Source organism: Brassica rapa, chromosome A02, assembly GCF_000309985.2.
Source record: "Brassica rapa cultivar Chiifu-401-42 chromosome A02, CAAS_Brap_v3.01, whole genome shotgun sequence".
Classification (NCBI taxonomy): Eukaryota; Viridiplantae; Streptophyta; class Magnoliopsida; order Brassicales; family Brassicaceae; genus Brassica; species Brassica rapa.
Window position 1 is genome coordinate 18,058,672 of NC_024796.2, and position 23,567 is coordinate 18,082,238.

The following is a 23,567-nucleotide window of genomic DNA, read 5'->3' on the forward strand; positions in this document are numbered from 1 at the left end:
TCCGGGTTCCACACACACACTGCCAAGGGTACATCCGCAATGTACCAGTAGCGGCGCTTCATAACGCGAGCCCTCATCTGAGCATTTTCAACCCTGAACAGAACTGGACATCAATCTTCGACGCGTTGCCTGGAGAGTTCCAAATACGTATCACCGTAGAGTGTATGGAGCCCACATGAGGAGGGTCGCCTATAAAGTAGCCCACAAGGAAGCTCTCTCACAGTGGCACATCGTCCTCAAACACCTCCTTAGGGATTTTGATGTGAGCAACACCATATCGAACCTTAATCTCCACCGGTACATCTTCCCTAAAGGCCGAATCTTCACACACCTTTCGAGCGTACGACTTCGGACTCCCAGATGCATCTGCATACAGATCGAAGAATCCCCTCTGCTGGTTAAGCTGAAGGAGGGAAACCTACCTTCGGAGACAGTGGTAGATCATTCGCGGTCGCTGGAGAAATCTCAATTAGGGTTTTGTCACCTTCAATATCACCGTCGCCTTCTGCCATTTTCTTTTCTAAAGTAATCTAAAATCAAATATTTTGTTTATATAGTTTATATGAATTATAGAGTAATTATTAGTATCTCTGATATTATTTTATAGAAGTTATAGTTTATATATATTTACATATTATCAGTTATAAATATATTGTTAATTTTCGTTATTAAGTATCTTTAAAAAATCAGAAGTATAAAAAGTGTAAAAATCATTATCCAGTGAATTTTTTTCTAACTATCTTATGATGTTTTTTGGCTAAATAAATGATGATTGACAACATGTGCTTTTTTCGTATATTTTAAAGTTTTTTTAGGTCTAAAGATTTATCTTACGAAGCATTGCATCCAGATAAGCAATTAATCTATGTAAATAGCATGACTAATTGACTACGTAACCAAAGTAAATCGAACCCATGACAGAATTTCCATCTTCAACTTTTTTTTACCACTAAACCAACATGACTTGGTTGATTAACAATGGGTATCTTTATTCTTAAAAGTTTGTCACACTATCTTTAATTGGTTGATTGGATTCACTATTAATACACAAAATTTTGTCTACATTCATCCAGAACAAGATTGTTATTTAAATATATTTGCAATCATCAAATATATAAAAATAAATGTTAGCTTGAATTTACCTTCTTCTTAGATTTTTATGTATTATAAATGTTATCTTTCACACGTGTTTAGCTGCATCACATTTTCACACTCTATTTCATAAAAAACGTTGTTTTGATATTTTTCTTGTTATACAAAGTTTATTTTAAAATTTTAATATAATTTATACATACTCCCTTCTTAATTACAAACTGTATTAATTTTATAAATAGTTTTATTTATATCAAATATTATTGGTCAAATAGCTGTAATTAATAAGAACATAAATGTATTTCAATTATTTTTTTAATATGTATAAAAATGATAGAAATGGAGGGAGTATCCACTTAAAATATCAATTTACTTGGTTACCAATTTTGACATTCACGGATGTTCACTATTCAAAACTTGTAACTACTTTTTCAAAAGAAAACTATTAATTACTAAAAGTTTCAAAAAAAAAAAATCACTAAAGATTAGTATTTATTCTTTATAAATAAAATACGAAAACGATTGTCTTACAGTTCCACGAATCAAACGCTCTTCCCCAGACTTAAGAAATTTTTTTATTCCATTATTGGAGGGTCGTGGGGTGGCGAATAGTGATACCGTCACGGCCCATGTGGGAGTCCTAAGAATCACACACGAAAATACTGCTTGATCGAACGGTAACGAAGATGCCTGTGATAAAGGAATCAGTGAGTCTAGCAGATCATCAACATCTTTAAAAGGGAGTTAGTAAGATGAATGAAACTGTTCCATAAAAGCAATAAGATATTGGAGTTGACTTTTTTATGATTGAATTTTTTGGGTTCAATGCATAATGGTTTATTTTCTATATATATACATAAGCTCAAACGCTAACCAAACATTTCATCATCTTCGTCATCTAACATCTATTTTTCTCTCTCTCTTTTTCTCTGAACCACAGATTCACAAACTAGTATCTGTTCTTTGCTAACTTACGCATCTATATGTGTGTGTTGTCTTTGCTTTTATAAGAGTCAGTTTTTTGTTTTGTTTTGTTTTTGTAAGGTGGCTAGCTTCGTTGATATTCCTCTTCTAACGTAGAAACAGCTTTATAAAATCCTTGAAAGCATGTAATTTAAAGTCTCAGATCCATTTTTTTATACTTGCAAAAAAAAAAAAAAACTTATAGATAAAATTTTCATAAATTGGTGTCTCTCTCGTTTTAATTTGTGTTTGGTGAAACAAGTCCTGGCAAAGTTTAAAACACAAGTGTAAACCCAAATTTATAAAAAACTTCAAATCATGTAAATTTCGTTTCTATTCAATTTATCTACCTTCCCCCAAAAAAACAAAAAAAATCAGAATTTAGAATTTTTATTTAAAACTAAAAAAGAAACAAAAAGCCCCAAAAAAAGAGTGAGAGTTTGGAATGGCTCCAACGGAGGCTGAGATGGGTGCAGTGGCGGTGACGGCTCCTCCGACGCCAGGAACGCCGGGAGGACCGTTGATCACGGGGATGAGAGTGGATTCAATGTCGTTCGATCATCGGAAACCGATGCCTCCATGCAAATGCTTGCCGGTGATGGGACACACTTGGGGTCAACCCGACACGTGCTTCACCGATTTTCCCTCCCCTGTTGTCTCCCTTACTCGCAAGGTACGTAACTCTTTTTTATTGTAAAGGAAATATCAACATATTTTGTCCGATTATGTGAAAACATAGGAATCCACGACAGGGTTGTCAAAAAAGAAGGAATCCACGATGGGAAAATAATGAATAATCAGTCTAGATTAATGAGCAAAAATAATGAGATCCAGACATCATTATATATATATATATATGCAGTCACAACTCGATCGCACATTTATGTTTGAATAATTATTGTTAGCTCTGAATATTGTAATCGTAGTTGATATTTATAGTTCTCAAAAAAAAATATTTATCTTTTCTTTATACCTACTATTATTTATATTGAAAATATCAAAGGGGGTTTACGTCAGACTTGGGGGAGATGGTAACACGATGCATGAACTACCAGTCGTAACCGATATAATTAAGGCTCACGCGAACTAAAGTTAAACGATTCAATATGGATGCCGACTCTCCTGATCGTATGGATTGTATAAATTTTATATGTGATTGGCATATATAATACGCAAGTTGCATAAATATAACTAATTTGGCGGGGCGGGGCGGGGGGTGCTTCCTTCACGGAAATTAAAATGGTCAAACAAATAATCAGATCACTGATCTTTTTCTTTAATTACGATGCTAATTAGCTAATTACTACGTCTTTTTAGTTTTTTTTTTTATTTCAATTTTATGAACGAAATATGTTAAGTAGGTTTGGTTAGATCAATTCATTTAATTGTTGTGAGCGTTTTCTTATCTGTCCATGACGGAAGCAGCCAACGAAAGGATCTTGGCTTTTGTACGCAATTCACAGCTCCTGTCTTTTTTGTTACCAACCAATATGTTTACTCCGTAGAATTATAAGACTGGTATATGAGCATTACCGTAGTATGATTAGTAATTACTAACGATTTATGGTTTTGTTCTAATAATCTATGATATTAAATGTTCTTGATTGGTTTTGTTTCGAAGAGGCGAGAATATTATGGGCGGCTATAATACTAACCGTTGACTGTATCATACCAATTAATAATACCAATTGAGACTACAATTAGAAGAACCAATTTAAACTGTGCTTAAATGCATTCGTAAATAGCTTATAGCTAGTAACATTGTGCGAGTTCTTTCGATCCCTCAGATAAAATATTTAGTTATTTTGTATCCGCTTCTTGTTTTTTTTGTTCCACAAGATATGTCTCTCTATCTGGCCTCTTCACATATGTTCAATGCTTTCATGTGTTATGTGTGTGATGCAGCTTGGAGCGGAGTTCGTGGGAACATTTATCTTGATATTCACAGCGACGGCCGGTCCAATCGTGAACCAGAAATACGACGGAGCTGAAACCCTAATTGGTAACGCGGCATGCGCGGGACTCGCAGTGATGATCATAATTCTCTCAACCGGTCACATCTCAGGGGCTCACTTAAACCCTTCGCTGACCATAGCATTCGCAGCTCTAAGGCACTTCCCTTGGGCCCACGTGCCTGCTTACATAGCGGCCCAAGTCTCAGCTTCCATTTGCGCTTCATTCGCACTCAAAGCAGTTTTCCATCCTTTCATGTCGGGAGGTGTCACTGTTCCGTCTGTTAGTGTTGGACAAGCCTTTGCTCTTGAGTTCATCATCACTTTTATTCTCCTCTTTGTCGTTACTGCCGTTGCCACCGACACTCGTGCCGTAAGTCTCTCTCTCTTCCCAATTCTATATATGGACAAGGGATATTCATATATTGTCTAAAAGTTTTTGCATCTTTATACTTGAGGAAAAGAAAGAAAATTTTCGTAACTGTTCTTTTAGTAAGGTCATTCTTTGGTGTTTTGTCTTTTTGCATCTTTTACTAAAAACACTTAGAGTCCTGGTTATGTTTAACAGAAACCAAACTGTTATAACAGAACGGACTCTAACTGCTTGGATCGATGCCAAATGCAAATTCTGTGTAAAAAACACTCAAAAGATAATAGAATAATATAGCTAATTATAAACAAATTTACAAGTTATGGTTTACTTTATCAAACCGTTTAGTCTCTACTGTTGTATTGCTGATGTTGTCCATAGTTGATGTTGTCCATAGTTTGTTTCGGTGTTGTGTTGTTGTTTGCTTACCCGCTACTAGCCGTGTATTGTAACATCAGTCAAAAACGAAAACTGATATAATATTTTAACATTTTACAAAACAAAATTACAATAAGAATCGATTCTTAAATAGATTAGCCAGTGATAGTTATTTATGTAGCTAATTTTAATTGATTTTCTTTTCTTTGTTTGATTTCACGTGCAGGTTGGAGAATTAGCTGGAATAGCTGTTGGAGCCACTGTCATGCTCAACATTCTTGTCGCAGGGTAAGTCCAAATAAAAGGCTTTTAAAGCTTCGCATCATCCTGACATTGGATCAAAATGTCTCTAGCTAAAACATTTTAAAATTTTTGACAGGCCATCGAGTGGTGGATCTATGAACCCGGTTAGGACTCTAGGACCAGCCCTTGCATCAGGAAACTACAGGTCACTTTGGGTTTATCTGGTGGCTCCTACACTTGGTGCCATATCTGGTGCAGCCGTCTACACAGGTGTCAAGCTTAACGATAGCGCGACTGACCCGCCACGTCAGGTTAGGAGCTTCCGCCGTTAAGTTGAGTGAGAGACTTGTCGACAAGTCTTTTGCTTGTTACTGTTACTGTATAATTCATAATAATGTAATGATATGAAAAGCTTTGGAAGCTTGTGTGAAGAATAAAAGGAGATGTGACTATAAGTCCACGCTCTATGTGTGCATAGCATCGGCTAATAAGTCTGATGCAAACTCGTCTTGTCATTTACAAATTGTGTCTTTTGTAATAATGTACACTATGTTTGGTTTGTGTTTCTTTGTTGGTTTGTGGTACCTACTTGGAGACGGGGCTATTTTATTAATAAATAATATTGCGTTTGTGTGCAGGGGCGGTCCTCTACTAACTGGGGCCACAAGCAAAAAAAAATTTGGGGGTCCATACATAAACATAAAAACTTTGAAAATGAGAAGAAATTTAATCAAAACTATTTTTTTTTCTATTGAATCCCATTGAAATGATAATATTTTGTTAGGATAACTTTCTAACTTCATTGACAATCTTTTTTTGTACCATAAAACTTAAAAATATATATATAATAATTTTTTTTTTCAAATGGGGGCCCAGAAAAATTTGGGGGCCCAAAGCCTGTGCTTCACCTCGCTGTGCCGAGGGACGCCCCTGTTTGTGTGGAACATTTTTTGGGTGATTTAGCAGATCGGACACTTTTAAGTTTTGATTAGAAGAATGAGATAGTTTATGTATATAATTTAAAGATTAAGATTTTAAAACCCTTTTCTTATTGATTTAGAAAATAACTCAAACTAAAGCTCTCGATCTCTAAACTCTTGTAAGCTATGTTACAATTTGATATCTTCTTATATAGAGATATAAAACTCCTTATTCTATTAGGTAACATATTCAGATAACTTCAAACATATTCTAATTCTTAATTTTTATATCTCGACTAGATTAGGTCTTTAACTTGCCCCATAAGTTTTCTTCAAGCTTAATCCAACATTCTTCTCCTTAATCTTTAATTCATTTTTTGAAAAATCTTGAATTCCAATAAGATCCCTCATTTCTTTGAACTTGATTCTTCCGAGAGCTTTTGTTAAGATGTCCACCCTATGTTCGTTCCTAGGAACATGCTCAACTTTGATTATTCCTTCGTCAACGCATTCTCTTATAAAATAGTATCTTGTGTGTATGTGTATACTTCGACCATGAAATACTTGATTCTTTGTAAGAGTAATGACTGATTGATTGTATATTCGAATGATGACTTTCTCGCACAATGTTGCATTGATTTCTCCAAGAAAATCTGTAGCCAAAATAGCCCGTCTCGCAGTTTTTGTACCCGCCATGAACTCAACTACACAGGATGATAATGCCATGGTATCTTTTTTTGTGAGCACCATTTTTTCGGAGTCTCGCCAAAATAAAACACATGTCCGGTTATGCTTTTGCATCGTCTGGATCCATGTTATGACTATTGTAACCCACTAGTCTTAACAAACTCGTGTTTGATAGTTGGAATATAAGCCCATAAGCAGTGGTGCCTTGTAGGTATCTTAAACATTGCTTCATTGGCTCCATGAGACTTTTTAGGTTACTGCATATATCGATTGAACACACCTACACAGCAGGACAAATCCCAACTTATATGAAGCAAGTAATGAAGACAAACGACATTCCTCATGTACCTTGTAGCATCAATCTCTTTTCACTTACAGCTTTCGATATTTTGATACCAGAATCCATTGGCGTATGAGCTAGATTACAATCTTTCATCCTCACGTCTTTTAAGATCTTCAAGGCGTAATTCCTTTGCTTCAACGTTATTCCTCCTTTTGAATAACTTCTGTTCCGAAATAATAAGTTAATCTTCCAAGATCACTTATATTGAACTTTGATGCCATCTCTTCCTTGAATTCATCGATGAGTTTTGAAAGGTGTATCGATCGATATTATCATAGAACACCAATCGATACTCTCTTATGATTAACAAATGGAAGTTGAAATATGAGATCTAGACAGTAGAACGTCACCGGCTCTTGCACATCCTAGGAAAATTTTCACAAGGTCTGTCTGTAGAGAGTCGAAGTCTTTTTCCCAGCTTAGGAATCCACTCAAAAGCCAAAATTTACACAAATATTGTCACAATGTCATATTTTTGGTTATTAAACAACTAATATTTTACTAAATTGTATGCTTTACCTCTAATGGAATTATGAATCCAGGAAAGCCGCATGCCGGGTGCACTTCACCCTTCAGAAGCTCCATCATATGCTTAATGTTCTTTATTGCATCATCAAATGTTAGACGACCCCAAGAAAATGTTTTGCATATATCCAAATCTTCCACGATCCTTAAGATGAACGGGTCTACTGGTCTGGAATCCTTTGCATGTCCTCTGATAACCCGACCAAGGAACAACAACACAACCATCTTCAATCTATCATTGGATGACGTCTTCATAGACCACAGCTTGTGCTCCACATCTGTTATGGTGATCTTCTTTAGTCCACCAAAGTAATAATCCACAAACTTAGTACTCCCGAGCTTCAAATATTTCCTCGAATACTCATGGCAGTCTAAGCCATAGATGAGGGCATGTTCCTTCATAGAAGAGCGGATGGGCACTCCATTCACTCCAAACCATGCAACATCTTCTTCTTCAGTCGAAATGGTGCGCATGAGTAACATCCACATTCCTTGGAGCTTCAGGTATTGTTCATCAGGCATGTGGAAGAAGTGGTGAAACTGAGGATGGCTTGTTAACCATTTAACCTTCTCTTTAAGCTTCTTAATCACGTCCATTGTGTTCTTCACAAAGCACTTAGAGGGAATCTTGCAAGTCTTCGAGAACTCTGTGCTCTTGAAGTATAATTCAAGGGGCTGTGGTGGTTGCCTTGCCTGCAATCATAATATATATGTATTAGTCATTCGTTACTACTAAAACTACTATACTTTCTCTCTAACAATGATAAAAATGAATGCAAAAAATACTTTAGATGATACAGCGTACATGTCTTTACTTTCGGAATCAACTGAGAGCGAAACTACAGTCGTTTCTCTCACTGAAGTACTGTCTTGATGGACTACATCTTCTCTTACCGGCTCATTCCCATCTGAGACCGCCTTTCTAGCTCTAGTTCTATTGGAGACTCCACCAGACATAGTAGATGGATTCTTTATTTTTTGGCCATTCATTTCCTGTACAAGATGTTACAAACACAACAAGTCAATTACTCCAAATGCAAACCGCATAGCAAACATCAATTAAGACATCTCAACAATGTAATATTCAAAAAGGGAAACTACTCACTTACGAAAAGGAACGAAGATGGAGACTAGATTTCGACGGAGAAGGAAGAAGAAACGGAGCGGTTCTCGACTCTAGGATTTCAGGTTTAACTCGCAAACAAAGACAAATAGAGAGTTGAGACCCGGAAAATAAGAGGGAGAGATTGATGGATTATTAATTTATACGGAGGAGGACGACGAAGAAGGCACGACGCACGGAGGCTAGGGTTCTGTTTCGTAAACGCAAGAGAGAGGAGCCGGAGAGAGACGAGTGGGGGATTTAGGTAGAGAGAGACAAAACACGGTCGTCTAGTTATAGGTGGGTCGGATATTTTGATTAGGTTTGGGTGGGTCAGATATTTAAGTTGGGGCTCTCTGTGAAACACATCGTTTAGAAATTAGGAAACAGGTTTGACCCGATTTAGTTTGGTTGGATCGGGTAGAGCAGGTCGGGTTGGTAATAAGTTGATGTTATTAAAGTCCCTAAAGTTTTTAACCACATTTCACCGGATTTTATATTTTAAAATATATATATATATATATATATATATATATATTATTTTTTTATTACAGGGTGAAATCATCATTTGTAATGGAGAGGGAGGAGCATTTGGAGTTAAGGTTCCATATATATATCTTGTTCTTGACTTAAAACATTTTAACTCCAATATCCACGTCAAGTAGATGTCTATCGCAAAAATAAGGAACAAAAAGGTCCCAAACAATCCATGAAGCTAAAAATGAGATCTCTTCAATTTAGCACGAGACCCATAATGGTGGAAGGAAGAGGATCTGAGAGAGATGGGTGAATGCTCCATTAGAGATGACAAATCCCGGTTGGTAACCAGTTTGCGCCGACGAGGAAGATTGGGATATCGTAACGAAGGTGAATATTATTAGTAGGTTATGTACTTATGTAGTAATGTCAAAAAGACTAAAAAGCCATTAACGAAATCTTAAATTCTAATGGCATTATATGTAAATTACACATGAGTTAAATGTTTATTCTAAAAAGTAATTATCTTTTAATAGAGAAGATTCAAATGCAACAACAGAAACAATAATAAGAAATAACTAGAGTTTGATACGGGCACTTTCAACTTTTATAGATGTGAAAAAGTTTATGTTGCATAGATCTACACTGCCTCTTGATTGCAGTCTTCAAAGTGCAGAAGTTACAATCTTTTTCTCGTTCAATAGAAATATCATCTTTATAAATAAAGTTGACTTGCCTCTTTCCATAGGCGTCCACATCATCAGAAAGGAGGAGGCGTTTTTGAACACATGTCCCTTCACTAAACCGGCTCGCTTTTGAATTGATTCCGGTTTCTCATGTCTCTAATCTGTATTGGGCTATTATTATAATTTTTGTTTGGGCCTTTGCAAACATATGTCAAGCCCACTATACTATTAGGTTTCTTCTTCCTCCGCTTCACGCTTGCGACTTTCGCCGATGAAATTTGCAGAACTTAAAACGTCTCAACCTTCCATTGACGAGAATGTAAGAACCTTACTTCCGATAAACCCCGACAACGATTGCATCATTAATGCTGGCTGAACTCAGGTGAGTAATTTTTATTTTTTTCTTTCTGCGTATTTGTAAGCAAAAACCAAAAATATTTTCCCTTTCGACAGGTACCGGTGATACTTTCTGTGTCGGACGACACTGGCACGGAGGCTTTCCTTGGCTTTGATACGGAGGTGGCTAAACTGACCCACGTTCTAGCTTCTGAGGCTTCACAGATTGTGGTACGACCTATAATTATTAACAAGGACGATCAAAAAGCTGCAGTTTCAGTAAACAGAGATATGGGCCAGGAGAAGCAGAGGCCCAAGCGAGAAACAGAAGAGAGCCCACGCGCCAAAGCTTTACCCGCTCAACGGCTACATTCAAAAGAGAAAGAAGAAGACAAAGCAAAAGGACAGAAGGTGACGCAAGAGAGAAGAGATGGTAATGGCGTAAGTTTGTACAACAAGTTCTCAACCCTTGATCTCCTGGACGATTGAGATTGTAACATCTGTCTAGGGTTTTCTACATTAGGGTTTTCATGTTCAAGCTATAAATAAGCTGATCTTGTAACCTTTGAGAACTTGAGAATGATAAAATGAAATTTCAGTAAAAGCAAAGCTTTATCTTCTTCAAATCACTTTTATACAAACATCTTTATGGTATCAGAGCCATGGCGATGGAACCTTACACGCCACCATCTCTGAAGATCGTAAGCTCAGTTACTGTCAAGCTCACAGATAAAAACTACATCTTGTGGAAGCGTTTGTTCGAAGCTTTTCTCAACGGTCAGGGTCTCTTAGGGTTTGTCACTGGATCTACACCACCACCGGCAGATACCATTCTCGTACCGAACATCAACGGCACTATCACGCCGGTACCAAACCCAGACTCTGCTTTATGGTTTCAAACTGACCAAGTGATACAGTCATGACTCCTAGGGTCGTTCACTGAAGACATTCAAAGCGTGGTGCTTCACTGCACTACATCTCATGAGATCTGGCTCACTCTAGCGAGTCACTTCAACCGAGCTTCCTCATCTCGACTGTTCGAGCTTCAACGCAAGCTTCAGACTATATCCAAACAGGAAAAGACGATGGCAGAGTACCTTTGTGAGATAAAAACCATCTGCGACCAACTCACGTCAATTGGTAGTCCTGTTCCGGAGCGTATGAAGATATTCGCAGCCTTGTTTGGTCTTGGAAAAGATTATGAGCCAATCAAGACAAGTATTGAGGGATCTATGGATAGCAGCCAAGCACCGATCTTTGATGACATCATTCCTCGTCTTACTGCGTTTGATGACCGTCTACAGAGCTATAGTGTGAATACCGGAGTCACTCCGCATCTGGCGTTTCACACCACCAGAGGAAGACCGTTCTTCAATCGAAACAGAGTAAGAGGTCGAGGTGGCAGAGACTTCTTCTCAACCAGAGGACGTGGCTTTCCACAACATATCTCATCATCGTCATCATCAAGGTCTTCTGTGTCATCTGATGGAGATTCAAGGCCAGTGTGTCAGATCTGTGGTAAAACTGGTCACATGGCTATGAAGTGTTGGCATCGATTCGATAACTCGTATCAGCTTGATGAGATGCACAATGCACTCGCTGCTCTTCGCATATCAGAGATCACAGACGGAGCTGGACATGAGGGGTTCCCAGACACTGGAGCATCTGCTCACGTCACCAACTCACCTGCTCACCTGCATCAGGCCAATCCGTACCACGGCTCAGACTCTGTTATGGTTGGGAACGGAGAGTTTCTGCCTATAACACACAGGCTCGTCAAGCATTGCATCTTCCTCAGGTAATCTATCACTCAAAGATGTACTTGTGTGTCCTAATATTGCTTAATCGCTTCTGTCTGTGTCGAGATTCACCAAGGATAATCCGTGTGGCTTTGCTTTTGACTCTGACAATGTGCGTGTATATGATAAGGGAAACAAGAGGGTTCTTCTAATGGGAAGAAACACTAATGGGTTATACAATCTGCGGAGTTCAGCTGTTCATGCCTTGTTCACAACCAGACGTGTTGCTGCTAGTGATGAGGTGTGGCATCAAAGGCTCGGACATCCCAACCCTCTTATCTTACAAACTTATCTTCATCTAGGAATATCTTCATCAATAAGGGCTCCAAGTCTCAGTGTAATGCGTGCAAGCTAGGCAAGAGTACAAGACTACCTTTCACGGCGTCTACCTACGTTGCTACACGACCTCTGGAACGGATCCACTGCGACCTATGGGTACCAGCACCAGTAGCTTCAGTTCAGGGCTTTTACTATTATGTAATTCTTGTAGACAATTTCTCTAGAAACAGTAGGTTGTTCCCTTTAAAGAAGAAGTTAGATTTTATGTCTGTGTTTGTTGCCTTTCAAGAACTCATTCAGAATCAATATAGTACTAAGATCGGATCATTCCAATGTGATGGTGGGGGAGAGTTCATTAGTACAAAGTTTCTGCAACACTTGGAAACCAATGGCATTAAACAGTTAATCTCATGTCCGTATACCCCACAACAAAATGGGTTGGCAGAGAGAAAACACAGACAAATCACCGAGGTTGGGGCTGTCACTTCTGTTTCAGAGTTGCGTCCCTCACAAGTACTGGGTTGAAGCGTTCTTCACCGCCAACTATCTGAGTAACCTGCTTCCTCACAGTGGACTGAGCAACGCCAAAAGTCCATATGAGATTCTCCACAAGAGGTCACCACATTATGAGTTCCTGAAGGTATTTGGATGCACTTGTTTCCCAACACTGAGAGACTATGCCACAAACAAATTTGATCCTCGCTCGCTTAAGTGTGTGTTCACAGGTTACAGTGAGAAGTTCAAAGGGTATAGATGTCTACTTCCCTCAACCGGGAGAGTCTACATAAGCAGGCACGTAACATTTGATGAGCAGAGCTTTACTTTCTCAAAGGAGTACATACATCTTCATCCACCAGCAAAGACGACCCTTATGTCATCATGGTTTAAGAGTCTGGCTCTAATAGCATCTGAGGCACAAAGTTCACCGAGCTCAAGCCAGTCCTCTGACACTGACCAGTCTTCAGAAGGAAATGAAAGGAACGCTCCACCTCTACAAATGATTTTGAGACTTCAGAAACCTAGTCAAGACAGAAGCTCAACATCAACTGAAGTGGGTTCAGTTACACAGGCTAGAAGCTCAACTTCTACTTCTGTTGGTGAAGTTATACAAACTAGAAGCGAGAATCAAACAGACAGTGCAACAAGAACAACTGAAGCATCGCAGGCTCCTGTTTAACATGGAATGGTGACTAGATCACAATCTGGAATAGTCAAACCAAATCCAAAATACGCACTTCTTACAGAGAATACAGTTCTCAGAGAGCCACAGTCAGTCAGAGAAGCGCTTGCTCATCCTGGTTGGAACGCATCAATGCATGAAGAACATGACAATTGTGTTGAAACCAAGACATGGTCTCTTGTTCCAAGAACACAGTCGATGCATGTTCTAGGCAACAAGTGGATACACAGAATCAAGCTAGGATCTGATGGCACTGTCAAGAAGCTGAGATCAAGACTAGCAGCTCAAGGATGTGGACAGGAGGAGGAGTTGACTACTGGGAGACTTACAGTCCGGTAGTGACGACTGCGACTGTGAGATTACTACTGTCATGAAGTGGGATATAAAACAGATGGATGTAGCCAATGCTTTTCTGCATGGTGACTTGACTGAGACGGTATACATGAAGCAGCCAGCAGGTTTTGTAGACCCAATGAAACCAGATCACGTCTGTCTTCTACACCGATCACTCTACGGATTGAAGCAGAGCCCACGCGCATGGTTGATAAGTTTAGCTCTTACTTGCTGGAGTTTGGATTCAAATGCAGTGTGAAAAATCCATCTTTATTTATCTACTCAAAGGGTAAAGATGTTATCATGTTGCTCTTATATGTTGATGATATGTTAATCACTGGAAACACATCAGAAGTTCAAAGGAGATTCCTGGAAGATATAAGCAACCAGTTCAGAATGAAGAATCTTGGCCAGATGGAATACTTTCTGGGAATTCAGGCAAAGTTCCATGAGACAGGTCTGTTTCTTTCACAAGAAAGATATGCTCTTGATCTACTAGCAGCAGCGGGAATGAGTGATTGCTCAGATATAGGCACACCTCTTCCGATAAGACTCAACAAAGTTTCGGATCAAAACACCTTGTTCGCATCTCCAAGCTATTTCAGAAGCTTGGCTGGGAAGTTACAATACTTGACACTGACAAGACCAGACTTGCAGTTCTCAGTTAACTACATTTGCCAGAAAATGCATACTCCATCTGTGTCAGACTATCGTCTTCTCAAATGCATTCTGCGGTATGTCAAGGGAACAATAGACTACGGAATTAACTTTACTCAAGACACTGATTTTACACTTCGAGCCTACAGTGACAGTGACTGGGCTGGGTGTCCTCATACACGTAGATCAACTGGTGGTTTCTGCACTTTTCTTGGAAGCAATATCATCTCTTGGTCTTCTAAGAAGCAACCGACAGTGTCGAGAAGTTCTACTGAAGCAGAGTATAGGTCTCTGTCTGAAACTGCATCGGAGCTCAGCTGGATTTGCTCAGTTATGAGAGAGATAGGTGTGCCTGTTCTGGTAACACCCGAGCTATACTGCGACAACCTGTCTTCGGTTCACCTAAAGGCGAATCCTACCTATCACAAGAGATCAAAGCACTTTGAGCTTGACTACCACTACGTAAGGGAGAGAGTGGCTCTCGGTGCACTTGTGGTTCGACATGTTCCTGGCTATCTCCAGCTTGCTGATATATTTACTATGTCCTTGCCATATGCTCCATTCGATGATCTGAGATTCAAACTTGGCATTTCTTCACCACCAACGCCAAGTTTGAGGGGGACTATTAACAAGGACGATCAAAACGCTGCAGTTTCAGTAAACAGAGATATGGGCCAGGAGAAGCAGAGGCCCAAGCGAGAAACAGAAGAGAGCCCATGCGCCAAAGCTTTACCCGCTCAACGGCTACATTCAAAAGAGAAAGAAGAAGACAAAGCAAAAGGACAGAAGGTGACGCAAGAGAGAAGAGATGGTAATGGCGTAAGTTTGTACAACAAGTTCTCAACCCTTGATCTCCTGGACGATTGAGATTGTAACATCTGTCTAGGGTTTTCTACATTAGGGTTTTCATGTTCAACCTATAAATAAGCTGATCTTGTAACCTTTGAGAACTTGAGAATGATAAAATGAAATTTCAGTAAAAGCAAAGCTTTATCTTCTTCAAATCACTTTTATACAAACATCTTTAATAATCAACCTTTAAATATCAGCGTCAACTATTAGTTGTGCCTCAAGTATTACTTGTGCGTAGTGATTTTTCTATAATGGTTTTGACCGGTTTGCCGGAGATAGGTGTTAATGTTCAAGTTGATACTGACATTCCTCGATCACTCGCTGATATTGTTGGGAATACCTATATCTTTCAGCTTAGATTGAAAGACTCCAACTTTACTGCAAATCACCAAACCTTACCATTTCCCGCATAGTTCCTGCATGAGAGCTTGCCCCTATGCCAGCATTTGCTGTGAGTGTTGGCCACTTCTCCTAATGTAATTAGCTGTTTATAAAAATAAATGGTCAGTGTTGGTATGTTCATAACAGGAAGATGTAAAGGTTCCCGAAGCATTGCTTCCTGGTGCCACATAGTTCCTGCACGAGAGCTTGCCCCTATGCCAACATTTGCTGTGAGTGTTGGCCGCTTCTCCTAATGTAATTAGCTGTTTATAAAAATAAATGGTCAGTCTTGGTATGTTCATAACATGAAGATGTAAAGGTCCCTGAAGCATTGCTTCCTGGAGCTGTGGCACCAGGATCAGATGTCAGAGATGCTAACACTTGCAAAGTTGCAGAGCAAGCAACTACACCTGACGGTTCACTTTCCGGACATTTACCAGCAGCGAAAGGACAAATTGATCTGGAAGAGAATGCCCCCAAGAAAGCACGTGTGGATTAACGAGTCCCCTGTTAGAGCCTAAACAACTACGTCTTCTACGTATCAATTAATCTTTTAGCATCTTTCAACTTCGCTTAAATCTTTTAGCATCTTTCAACTTCGCTTAAATCTTTTTTTTTTTAAGTCAGTATCCTGGTTGTTGTTATTTCTTTTATCTATGCAAATTCTATTTCCCTTTTAAAAAAAACCTCAGTGTCGTAGTTGTTATTTCTTTTATCAATGCAAATCTTTTGAACAATAAACATCCATATGTCTTGGATTTATAAGTTCCGTGACCATACAGTCTTCATCATTAGTCCTTTCCTAAGCTCCCTATATAGCTCTAGCATAGGCTTCATCATCTGAATAAGCAACTTCTTCGGTGTCTTGATGTTTTCATGGGCATCAAATCTGGGATACATATTTCAGTGAGAGGTTGAGTATCAAAAATATTCCATGTGAGTTCCATTATCAAGTTTTAGTTTAAGCTTCCACCATAATAGGCATTTACTTCTTATTCATCTATACATACAAACACTAAAACAATTTACAGGAAAAAATAATTATTGCATCGCTTGCATTAGTAACAATATTTACATATATGCTCAGGAGGAGTCAGAAATGCGTTTACTTAACGTACAGGTCTGAGGTCTGAGGTCTCCTAACCGAATAGCGTAAACCAGAGGTGTTCCATTATACATGTACTCATAAAATCATTTCATATGTCAGGCCCCTAAATTCTTTATCACCAAAATCAAATACGCACCAAAAAGTAATATTTTGAAAGTTCATATATCTACAAGCAATTCTCACGTGTCCCTAGACCCCAACTAAGAACTATATTATAACGCTCCTACCATCTCAGTTCATTACCTAACTACGTATATAAAAATACAGTCTATATCAATAGCACCCAACGTCTACGAAAAAAAATGATTAAACAAATATAAGTTAAATTCGTCTGGTTTAAAAACTAAGCACCCTAAGAAAACTTTAAAATAAACAGTACAGATATCACTTCTTAAATAAAACATAAGATTCCTGAACAAATTTTAAATAATAGTTATATCTATTACAATAAAATAGACTTGTCTATCTCCTTATTAAGCCACATCAGCATGGAAGGGTAGACATTTTAGGACACGTGGCAACTCAAATACAATAAAATAGACTTGCATCTCTCTTTATTAAGCCACATCAGCATGGAAGGATAGGCATTTTAGGATACATGGCAACTCAAATATTCCGATTGATTTTTTTTATCGTTGTTGTGTGGATATGATGTTTTGTGTTTTGTTGATCGTGCATTTGGGTTTAAAAAAAAAAGCGTTTCGTTCAGGCCCAATTAAGTGTGGGATTTTTATCATTTTTTGAACTTTGAGAATCAAAACTTAGCAGCCTACTGTTTCCGACGCCACCGATGAGCCCTCTGTACCGTTTTCAGATTTCATTAATACATATAAAACCATGCTTTAACCATGATTTACTTGTGTTCAAAAAAAAAAACCATGATTTACTCCACTCGTCCCACTCTCAAGCATTCAATCGAGCTCATCATCTTCCGAGGTAACGGACAGAAGCTACGACTATAAATCTCCATTCTCCTAGGGACGAACAGCCAACCTCAACGAAATAGAGAAGAATAGTCTCTGCTAATTACCAACTCCGACAATGGTGAATTCCTTCATCCTGCTTCCCAATTTGAAAGCTGGCCCCTGCTCAGTATGTATGACCAAGCGATTCAACTGAGTTTGAAGTTTGGAAGTGACAAAGAGTTTGGATCGAGATCGAACCAAGCTGAGAGAAACCGCCTCGGATAGAGCTTTGTTGAGAGGCTACTCCTTAAGATACCTTGGATATCTGTCGAAATGGCGATGCGATGACCGAGCTTGATGGCGTCGAGGACCGTTTGTTTCAGAAACAACTGTTCCGGCGGTGGAGATGCGGCGCGAAACCTAGAACCGGCATTAGGTGATGATCAGATCCGACTGGGAGGTTGGGGACTGGGACTGTGATCAGACGTTAAAAGATTCAAAAAAATTGCCAAAGTTTTTTTCCTATAGAATCGTTTGTCAATGGCTCAAGCTATACTGAGTAGCCCACCGCGACTGATGTTAATATTATTAATATACTCACTTCGACTTCTTTATTTTTTAAATGACTATGGATCGAAACTTCATGTATAGTCTATGTTCAGTGTTTGCTTCAGTGTTTGATGCTGTGAAAATGTTGAGTCTTGCTACAGCTTGCGCTACTGTGTCTTTCCTTTTCGATTCTTTTGATGAAGACTCTTCTGTTATTTCATATTCTTGTCTAATCTTAACCATGATTTCCTTGTCACTATTTTAGAGAAACTCTAGCTTGGTAAATGATGTTCTAAGTATCAGGTTAGTTGCTTATTTAGTTTGTCACCAACGGGCAAAGAATCTACAGATCTTTACTAAAGATCTAATGTCATTATTGCATTTGTTAAGAGACTCTCTCTACAATGTTGTTTTATAGACGAAGCATCATACTCTGAATATTTCTTTTAACTTCATGCTATCTAAATGATCAAACATGATGGTTTTCAGAGTGTTACAACTGATTTTCTGTATTCTTGAATATGATAAATATCTCTTAAAGTTATTAGTAACTCATTGAACCAATGCTTAAGATCCCATCTCTCTTATGCTGCACTGTGAGATCGTGTGTGTTTTAGTTGCATTTAGTTAATATTGATATGAAAACTCTCAAGGTATATATATTCTCCAAGCCATACACGATACATATTTCATCATGTATTTGTATTTTTTTCATACTTTAACATGCAGCCATTGCAAGGCCTGGTGGAGATGCTGCTTTGCTGGGCTTCGACTCGCAGATATTTTGTGGTATTGATTCTTCAAGTAACAAACATATATTCCTGTTTTATTTTCTTCTAATGATATGGATCTGTTATAGTCTCTATTAAAATCAGGGGAAAAAATCTATTGTCAGAATAGCCCATGAGCATGAATTGTTAGTTTGTCAACTCTGTTACAAAAAAGTAATACGATTATCGTAAAAATAGTAAATTGTAAAAACTACATAAGAGATGCTAGATATTCAATTGGGATTACAGTTTTGGTTCAGCTTTTTTTAGGTATTAAATATTTTGATTTATAAAAATAAACTACCATATTAAAATCATTTTTACATTGGTTTGGTTTGTTTATATATTTATAACATTTTGTGAATTTTAGTTTATAAGATTAGAAAACTAAATTTACCTTAGACTGAAGAGTGAATGTATTGATAAATGAAGTATAAACAAAGGTGTCACACGATACCGACACAAGCTATCTGCATTTTTTTTGGTCAACGACACAAGCTATATGCATTGCTTGCTTTTTTTTTGTAATTTGACAAAAATTCAAAAGCTAAGTATACTTCTCATTCTAATATTATGGTTTTTTATGTTTTAATGGTTTTTATCTTTCTCGGGAACTGTTCCTCTGAATTTAATGTTTAAATAACTTCTATTATGTATTCAGCCCTCTAACTTTATATGGTGATTTAAGTCTATTCATGATAACTATGTTAATTAGATTTATATCTAACCAATATGAATTGAATGTTAACTACGACGGCACATGAAGCACGAGTGAAGCTTAACTTCCTTACTGAACGAAATCTACTACAACTAAATAAGATGACTGAACCTATTTCATAGCTAATTAAATAGTATTCAAAACACCACCATAATCAAAGGTGAAAGAGTACAAGAAACTATGATTAACTAAACAAGCAAATTCCTTCTTCTGAGAAGTATATCAACAAACTCAAACAAAAAATCTTATAGAGATATTCAGACAGAAAATACTAAAAAGTGTAATAAGCTCTCAACATAGCTTACTCAACTTAAACAAAACTAAAGACATGACAATGAATCCAAACATTATCCTCCACTAAAACACAAGCAATTCTCATGTGTCACTAATTCCCAACTATTATAAAAATGCAGTCTATATAAATCGCCCAACCTCTACAGAAAAAAAAATGATTAAACAAATATAAGTTAAATTAGCAGAAGCCTCATTATATGATTCAATTGGTTTAAAAACTAAGCACCCAAGAAAAATATAAAATAAATAGTACAAATATTGTTGCTTAATTAAAATAAAAGAATCCTCAATAAAATTATGTTATATTGCCAGAATTAATTTCTTACCAAAAATCAAATAATAAAAATATATGAACAAAACTTCATTATAAATGTTTAAATTCAGATTAGTCTCTAAAATAAAATTTCAAATGCCGTTCTTTCTATATACTGTCCACACTGTACTTAACAATATAAATATGTTCTCTAAATAAAACATCAACTTTACATCATGTTTAAATTCCAAATAAATTAATTTTGTTACGACCTTTTTATTCTACTTTTATTGAATCGATTAGTCAAAACCACTAATGTTATTCCACTTTGAACTAAGCAACTTGAAAACAAAGTAATACACTACAATCGCTAACTACTATCAAATAGATCCGGAAAATATCATTCTCTTTCAACATATTTTCATTTTCATATTTTTGAACATATTTTCTTTACAAAGACAATAAAATGAATTGTAAATTCGTGTAAAAATAAAATATATGAACCCGGCGCGTAGTTTTTTTTTGCGGTTTGAGAAACAAAGTATTATACCCTATAGTGATATAAAATAAGGGAATCCAATTTGAAAAAAAAAATAAAAAAAATATATTAACCATATAATTTAAAGTATTTTGAAATATAATTTTAAAATATTCAAAAGTATAAGACACCCATTACAAACTTTATATCATTCTAAAACCCAATGTTATATGTAAATTTTTAGATTTTAATTCAATTTATATTTTCCATGAAAAACAAATTATTTAACTAATTTTCTACCAAATTAGGACTTTGGTTAAAAATTAATAAATAAGTAAGTATAAATTATTTTAAATTATCCTTTAAATCTATAATAAAATATAATAGAACATGTATAATAGACTATCAATAAAAAAAATAAAATAATATTTAGTTATAACTATAAATTTTAGTTTTATATCAGATTTGCTTTAAATTTTATAGTAAAAGTTTTATCAAAAATATAAGAATCAAAAATCAAAGAGTTTATTAAAATTATATAATAGTAAAAGTATATCAATTTTGTTTAAGAAAATATCATCAGATTATATAAGTTTTTATCGGGTCAAGCAGTATCAGATCGCGGGTAAGTTATTGGTTTTGAGTTCTTACCAAATTTTATCAGAATTTTACTTTGCAGTTTTTAAGTAAAACCGAACCTAATTATATACATATCACATGATCTACCAGTTTGACCACATGTGTGGATCGGGTACAAAACACTGCAAAAACTATTAACATATATAAATATATACTATTAAATTAGTTTAAAATATGTCAAGTAAATCTTATGTCTAATCAACTCATAAAATGTAATTTTTATAAAATATACACAAAATATAAAGATGACATTGTAACATAAGAGTGTACATAAAAGTTTAGAATACACTAAGTCACTAACTGATAAATTATATAATTTTAAACAAAAAATCATTTCTTTCTTTGATATAATACAACTTTGTAACGTAATAATGTACATCAAAACATTAATTTATATCTAACATTGTTAGTACCCTAAATACTCATTCTTTGGAAACTTGGGTCAAAATCTAATTATATATAGAAGCATGCATGTTCTCAGTTCTGTAGACTCTGGTATTAGTCTCAATTTTCACTTCCTCTATTTATGGTCGTCGGAGTGGCGGATCTAGAAACAACATTCATCCGTGAAAAAACTAAAAACACTCTTACTACATTTACAAAATTAAATTTTAAACAGGGGGTTTTTAAAATTTAATACAAAATTACATTAATTAAAAAAAAATCATGGTGTCAATTGTCCCACCCACTCACAAGGTTGCTCCGCCCCTGTGACAAACAAAAGCATGGTGGCCAAGTCAATGGCGTTTTGGACATCGCAAAATCAAGCCACGCATCCTCCAAAATGTCGTCTGATGCATTGTCAATTTCAGCTTTGTTGAGTATTAATGCTTGGTCAGTAACATTAGCAAATGGTGGCCTTGTTTTACCCGTTGTCATACCATCGATATGCTCCGAGATGGTAACAAACAAGTTAACCTCCTCTATTTTACGTCGCATCTGAACAAACGCCTCCACGGCATCGTCGTCTGAGATGTACTGTGGTGTGGAACCATCACCATCGTCGATCTCCATCCATGAGGGATATTGGTATGAAAGTTTGATTTACATGTTCTTTGCAAGGATCCCTAGGGTCTCCTTAACCTTTTTAACCAACTCTTCATACTCCAGGTCAGGGAAGAGGTCAATGCTATGCTTGCCTTCTTCTGAAAGGGAATCGAAACTCCATCTTCCGTCTTCCTCGTGGACCCACGATCCGGTTAGTAGCATAACGGTGTGCTGCTCCGTCATCTGCATTGTCAGGGGTGAAAGCAGCTATGAATTCACCAAATTCTATGAAGTTTACATATATAGTATAGTCCTATGCTCTACTTGTTTGTCAACACCTTTGCTCCGCCAGAACATCTTTCATCTCCCATTATCAACAGATTTGCATACTCATTTAACATATCGGCCTGGTGGTCCTTATATATGTTACCCTCCCTATCATAGTACTAACCCACTCAACCAACATATCAACATTTAAAGCGCTTTAATGTAGAAAGTTCCAAACCTGGTAGTTGTCTCTTTGTGCTTTAACTCTCCCGTTGTCTTCTTCTTCAGACATTTTTTAAATTTTACACAGTCTATTTTTACCCTTCTCCCAGTATAAATCCGCTTCCTTTAATATAAGTTATAAATTATACTTTTATGTGTACCAGCTGTCCGCAGTACACACCACACGTTATTTATGAGCGGGAATTTCCCTCATTTGAATTATTCACCTGTGGGTAGGATATTGAAATGACTTCCCATACTATTTATCAGTTTGGTATACAAGTTAATTACGCACATGCAAATTTACTGGATTCTGCTTCTCCACGCGCACACGCTCCTCAGGATTTGTTTCGGGAATTTGGGCCAAAACCTGTCGCTTCCGTGGCCCCGAATCGTAGCATGGTTATTTTCTTCATTCTTCCCCTCCTTATGAATATCCAACAAATTGACCCAAAATTTAATGATTAATATATTGATATGCGGTTCTTCTTTTTCTTTGTAGTCACCATCTCTTTTACCCTTACGTCCCCTCTTCATCACATCCATGTTGGCATAATGATGCAGCGCATCATCATCATCTTCACCGCCATTACTATAGGCTTTTATGTTTTCGTCTTTACTTGTATTGAAAGTTAGTAGTTTTTCCTTTTAGTAGTTAAAACCCCTGTTCAGGAATGCGCTATGCGTAACGCGTGCGGCAGGTACAGGCCTAGCAAGTTGTGGAAAAATCAGAGATTAATCGAAGATTAATTTTAAGGGTTTATATATATATATATGATTTTGTAAACCATATTGCTTAATGTAACGTAGTCTGGTGGTTAG

General features: G+C 36.9%; 2 protein-coding genes across 2 annotated transcripts; one reads left to right on the forward strand and one right to left on the reverse strand.

Annotated features, from left to right (window-relative positions):
- The first annotated feature begins 1,976 nt into the window (after positions 1 to 1,976).
- LOC103853556 (probable aquaporin NIP5-1) lies at positions 1,977 to 5,625 on the forward strand. Its single transcript, XM_009130468.3, has 4 exons — positions 1,977 to 2,728; positions 3,961 to 4,380; positions 4,982 to 5,043; positions 5,135 to 5,625. Exons 1-4 carry the CDS (start codon positions 2,501 to 2,503, stop codon positions 5,328 to 5,330), a joined length of 906 nt encoding a protein of 301 aa, XP_009128716.1. The 5' UTR covers positions 1,977 to 2,500; the 3' UTR covers positions 5,331 to 5,625.
- A 1,824-nt stretch (positions 5,626 to 7,449) lies between these two features.
- On the reverse strand, positions 7,450 to 8,430 carry LOC103853595 (uncharacterized protein At3g43530-like). Its single transcript, XM_009130501.2, has 2 exons — positions 8,260 to 8,430; positions 7,450 to 8,166 (listed from the first exon to the last, which is right to left on the reverse strand). Exons 1-2 carry the CDS (start codon positions 8,428 to 8,430, stop codon positions 7,450 to 7,452), a joined length of 888 nt encoding a protein of 295 aa, XP_009128749.2.
- Between the last annotated feature and the right edge of the window lie 15,137 nt (positions 8,431 to 23,567).